We start from the raw sequence: 6,332 nt of genomic DNA on the forward strand, positions 1-6,332 counted from the left end.
GTCATACACGTTCTCTCCCCGCTTTTGTTTCACATAGCTCTTTCACCCCGGCTGATGCTGCAGTGTTGGGAAAAAAGCCTCAGGAGACATCAAACCCTGCACCAGAGCATCAGCAGTGCCCTGAACTTGAGCTCCAGACCAGCCTTATACCTGTAAAAATGGCTATCACATTTCAATCACTGAAGCAGTAGCTAACTCCAAATTTTTTGAGCAAACACCATAGAGCAAAGGGGATCTGTGAGGGCTGGGAGGTACCATGGGCTAGAGGATGTGTCTGCAGCATCCAGCTGAAAAATGGGAAAAAATGCAGCTCCACAAGGCAACGGAGGGAAGTTGCTGCCAGCAGCAGCAGTTTCAGCAGGGATCACCAGACTACTTGCTCCGGTAGAATGCTGCTTGGAAAAACAGTTTGTACTGAGCCTTGTGCTGATGTGTCCTGGTGGTTGCCTTCTGCTTCTGGGTCCCAACCTAAGGCTGGAATGTAGCATGCCCTGAAAATGGTATCTCTGCCGAGATTCTCCAAAGGACAGACCACTTCCCAAAACCTTGGCAGGAACAAGTTTTAGTTAAGAACAGCCCAACACCACTTCTATATCAAAGGCAGTTTTCCTGTTTTTGAAGCACGAGGCTTGACATGGCTGGTATGAGACAGGAACAGGCAGACTCAGAGTCAAGTGGGCACAGGTCACTGGAAACACGGAATTCACAGGCACAACAGAGATGGTAAATGTCTCCTGAGTTCTCAATTATGCAGAGCAATAAACATTACCAGAAGTATAATCAGCAATTTTTATAGAGCAGTAAATATTAACAAAACCACCGATTTTCAGAGTTTCTTTTAGCCTTTTGGAGATTCTGTCCGGCTGGATAATCTAGCTGGGTTGCCGGCATTTGTTTACCATTTCTGAGAGGCAGTCACTGCTGAGCTACTGAAGAGTACCCAAAACTATTTCAAAAACTCAGTGCTGGACATGCCAGCAGCACGTGCTTGGCACTTGGGATAAGGCTGATACTCTGAGAAAGATCCAAGCACAGCTACACACATTGTACAGCCAGTACTACCCACAGCAAGTCTGACCTGCTCTGGCAGCACGAGCCCAAACTGTGTGCACAGCTCTCTGCAAAATCCCAGCAATCAACATAGCAGCACAGACCATCTGACATACACCCAGACACACCTGCACCCTCCCACATTTACACTGTTTGCTTCGGCACCAGGTTCCTCTTCCTCTGTGTAAATTTATTATCTGGTGTGCAGGTAAGGCTGGGGCAAACAAGCCCTGCCCAGCAGTTACCCAGGCTACTCCAACAAAAGGTTTTACTTTGTGATTAATTAATCACTTGAATTCTCCAAACAAAATGAAATGCAAAATTTTTTAACCAACAATGTTGTTACAGTTCTAGAGCCCTTGGTTTCATGCTCCGTTTGTACATCTTGCACATCAGCAAGAACACCCTCAACTTCATACAAACAAGTATCACTGATATCCTTTAAACAGTTTCTTAATGTAAGTGGCAGGGACTGTACACCATGGAAAATGTGAAAAACTACTGTCAAAGTATAAAGCCAGGAGCTGCTACTCGATGAGCACACACACCAATTTCCTATGAGGAGCCTGGGCTCTCCAGAGCATTACGTGAGGCAGACTTGGGCAATAGCCGGGGCAGTGAAGCACGCGGGCAATTGTTTCTTTATGTTATACCTCAATCTGTAGGAGGAGAGACGTGTTATCAGTGAAGGGGGGATGCTGGAGTAAGAGAAAATTAAATGCAAGGCAGTTTCTAATCAAGCAAGGATTATCCATTCAGCATGCTGAGCGAGGCACCGGTCATCGAAAAAATAATGTGTTACAATGTATTAACACAAACAACTGGGAGTAATTAAAGATGCACAGGCAACCCTTAACCTGGCAATTCTTAATTTGGCTTCCTAACCTGACTTTCCCCATGTTCCATTCCCACTTAGGCATAGGTTCAACAACTTCTCCACAGAATGGTGGCAGAGAGCTGTCCCAGAACACGCAGGACCAGCCCAAGCAGACAGAGCTCCGTGGGGAAGGACCTCTGCACCACGGGAACCTCTGTGCCATGTCCAAGTAAGAAACTACAGCACTGAACGTGTTCTGAACCTGCACAAACCAAGATAAATTCTTGCAAGTCAATATAAAGATCTTTAGATCAGGCTGATTTATCACCTAAGTGGACACAAAATATCAAACTTACCAACTGCAGATTCCCAAATATAGAAAAAAAAATTCTTGAATAAGGAAAGTTTACTGTAACATTTACTCTGTTTCTTATGGTAAGTCAGCAAGAGATACACTAAGCAGAAAATGTGATGAAATTGTTTAAAAGATCATTCTTTTAATTTCTCTTATATGATTAGTAAACCCGCTTAGGAATTAGTTTCCTTTTACTAGAATGGTCCACTATTCATTGTTGTTTTAGGGACAACTAAATTTTGTCTATGTAATTGATAATGAATACAAAATTTAAAATAAATATAATTGAATACTGAAATATAAAAATTGAAATATAATTGAGTATGAAAATAAAAATATTAATGACACTGCTCCATTCACTTATTTTTGTTGCAACATTGCAGAATTCTCTGCATTTAAAATGTCATTCTCATTTGGCAATCCCTGAAACCTGATTTTATAAAATTTTAAATAACTACATTTTATAGGCATTATATGTGTGTGTATATACACACACACACACACACACACATATATATACATACATATACACATATAGGGCATATAGTTCCTCAGATCCTACCTAGATGGAAAATTGTTCATTTAAATTATTACACTACCAAATACAATATAATATTGTTATTCTTTATAATGTATAAATATAATTTTAGCAGTGCTTTGACTTCCACTCTGTTACAACTCATGAAAATATCAGCACTGTAGAAATCTTAATTTTTTTTCTCCAAGTTCGAATAAAGTACAAAACTTTTAAAGCAGGGAATAGTTCTACTTCAGGGTAAATTGATATTTCAAGCGGGATTTACAGTATTTTATTACTTCAAAGCACACCATATTTACTACACAGAAAGGTTTGCAAGGAAATGCTACTGTTCAATTCCCCACTACTTCTCCTTGGAATATAGACTCAGAGTTCAGTGAAAGATCTCATTCAATAATTGAGATTCTGTGAACAGCAGTGGTAAAACTTCAGTTGACTTTAGGATTTCAGGATCAGGCCCTGGCTGCTTCAGCTTTTTAACATTTACGTCACCAAAAGCATATGCCACTGTATTTTTTCAATAAGTAGTGTAAAGCTGGTAACATATTATGTTTTCTTTGCTTCCAATTACATCACATTTCTTTTCAAAACATTCAAGTAACAACACTCCCTATAAAAGTACTGAGTGATAAACCAAGAAGTCCACAAAAATAAATGAAAATTTGAGGGTTTACAGCCATAGTGAAACCATTTAATAAGATGGATTAACCCAATTTTATTTTTGAGCCCTTCAAACAATGAATAGTCTTGTAAGATATAATTGCCACTGGATGACATAACCACAAAAAAGGATAACATACTTTGGACTGTCTGGCAGGTTTGGAAGATTATCTTTTCTAATGTAAACCTCTAGACAAATCTCAGCAGCAGTAAACCTAATAAATTTTACTAAGACTTTTAACTCATTCTTGTGCTTTCACTTAACTTTAAAATATATTTTTAAAAGCTTCCATGTATTTCTTAAAAAAAATATAAAATTAAATTTTACAATCCCTGGCTAAATTCCAGGGCTTGTTATCTATTACCACAATGTGTGCTAACCAACATCCCCATCACAAATTGTCAGAGCATAATGGGAAATTACAAGTGAACATAAGTAACACAGACATTCCAGCAAACAGGTGAATAACCTGCCCCAAAACAGTGCTGAAACATTAAGCAGTATGCACATTTGAACATCTCTGTTAACTGAAACTCCTCTCAATACCCTCAGAAATTTGCATGTATGGCTAAGAATACTTTTACCATAATCCATGCCGAAGTAGTCAACTTCTCTGCAAAACCTGCCTCAGTCACAGTTAGTCAAGGTTAGCAACAGAGGTGTTCACTTACATGTAAAACTGATTATACTACCAGAGGCTGTTGTAAAAACATTATCTGTAAAGCTGTTTGCACACACAATACACACAAAAACATTGACGGAGTGGGCTTTTATATCCCTGCAGTAACGTATTTGCAACACTGCAGGACAAGATACATACATGGTTTAGTAACCCTTACCTTGCCCTCTGCACATCCAGATGGCTCGTCCACCTCCTCCTCCTGTGCTTTCTGCTTTCCACAAGGAGAACTAAGCAGAAGATTAATAAAAGGAGTTTTGCAAAGTAAGGCATCTTGCTGGAAATGGGAGCCGGGCACTCTGCACTCCAGTGACCTCGTGCAGTACAAGTCCCCCCGGGCTTAAACATTGAATCAACTCCACTGGCGTGTGGCGTTGGTCGGCGATCAGCGGCAGAAACGCTGCGTTCCCGGCGTGATGCATTCGACAGGCTCTCAGGGGCTTCGCGTTCAGAGCTTTTCCCTCATCACCACTTAATGATTGGCCATTACTCACCAAGTTTGCCTCACTGAACATTTCCACTGGGTCCTAAAGGATACTTACTAAAGCCATTATATAAAATCCCGCAATTCTGCACGCCGGCTTTTTGCTCAATCCCCTAATCTCAGTGCTATCCTCCTGCCAGACTGTAAAACCAGGCTGTCCCTTTTCATTAGGCTTTCTACATTTTTTGATCCTCTGTACGGCATCTTTTTCAACTGGTAACTGCCTGTGCCGCGTTTCAGACATGTATCTCATTGTAAAATGTATGTATTTTAACGGATTTAGGGCAGCTGAGTTTTATTTTTTGTCTGGCTCTTCATGTTGTTGAAGACAGAATATGAGCTACTTCCTCTTAAAAAGCTGATTTTATTTACTGCTAACTTAAAAGGAAAATTAAAACAGTAGCTCCCAATCTATACATGCAATTGCCTTTACATAAACCAAGTCACCATTAATTTTTTTTTTCCAAAAGGAATTCGCATAATCAGGCATTTTGACTTTTTATCAAAGATCAAAACTAAAAACAAAAGCAGCTATTTCTTCAATCACAACAAAGAGGCTGTCTCCAAAACCCATTCAAGGTGCTTTTCCTCAGAGCCCAGTCACAGGGCAGCGCTGATTTGGCCTCTCCATGCAACACCGGGCTGTGCTAACAACAGCCAGTGTGTGCTACTCGTACGGGGGCAGAAGTCTGCTTGGAACAGCAGGGATTCTGCAGGACAAGAAAAGCACATTCAGAGCAGACTCCAGAGGAGCAAACGACTCAAAACCCAGCAGAACAGTCTTGTGGGTCAGACCTCTTCCAGAACTCTCCTCTGTGCGCCCACGTTTGCAGGACTTGAATGTACAGGGATTCAAGCACCAAACCAACGAGGAAACAGTGCTTCTATTTTAGAGGCTACAAGAACTGAACAGGTTTTTTAGGGTTTTGGTGTGGGTTTTTTGTGTATTGGTTTTTGCTTGTTTTTATTTAATTTCTAATGAAATAGACAAATTAGGTAAAAAAATTGGTCTGCAGCAGAAAATCTAACTGCTGAACAAATACATACTACTTTTGTCTGAACTTCTTACAAAAGTTATTTTTTTCACCTCTTTTCCCTTATACCTGCAAACAAGAATATATCCACAACAATACAGAGAAATGCTAGAAGACTCAGATTTTGGTTTTTTTCTAAATTTACACATCTCCCTTATACACAAAATAGGTTTTCCTTATTTTATAAGTTGTGATAGCTACTTTAATATTGCAAAACAGTAACGTATACTATAGTTGACAAAATTTAGGAAAGCTCTAGGCAGCTTGATAAATACTTGCTGAAAAACAGGATGAGAATCTCAGTTAAGTCAGTGCTATTATGTTTGACAGCAACAAAATGAATGTTAGCTAAAATTCCTTGTCTTTGAAATAAACATGCTGAACAATAATTTGAACAACAATATAAGGGGAAAATTATCCCACTTTCTTCTACTTCAGGATTTAAACAGTCAAAGAGGAAACTTCTCAAAACCCTACCAATTGTAGGTCTACTGCTTGTATATGCCTTTTCATACTATTAATAAATATTACCAGGGACTTATATTAAGTAGATCATTGGGTCCAAAATATTGATTTTAGATTTAAAAAAAAAAAGAAGTAAAAATAACGCAATGGAAACCACCCCAAAAAAAACAAAGAAGAAAATCAACCAACCAAAAGAAACTCCATAACAAAATGGAAAAATGAAAAATGCTCAGACAAACAAGAAACAAA

General features: G+C 39.2%; 1 protein-coding gene across 1 annotated transcript in view; it reads right to left on the minus strand.

The window, feature by feature from the left end:
- The window catches only part of LOC111925729 (gamma-aminobutyric acid type A receptor subunit rho2), a 34,995-nt gene extending 30,441 nt beyond the window's left edge, over positions 1–4,554 (minus strand). The window contains exon 1 of the mRNA XM_023922258.2: positions 4,261–4,554. Coding sequence (XP_023778026.1) covers positions 4,261–4,448 — 188 coding nt within the window. The 5' untranslated portion in view covers positions 4,449–4,554. The remainder of the gene's footprint in view (positions 1–4,260) is intronic.
- Between the last annotated feature and the right edge of the window lie 1,778 nt (positions 4,555–6,332).

Source organism: Cyanistes caeruleus, chromosome 2 (genome assembly GCF_971803275.1).
Source record: "Cyanistes caeruleus chromosome 2, bCyaCae1.hap1.1, whole genome shotgun sequence".
NCBI classification, from domain to species: domain Eukaryota; kingdom Metazoa; phylum Chordata; class Aves; order Passeriformes; family Paridae; genus Cyanistes; species Cyanistes caeruleus.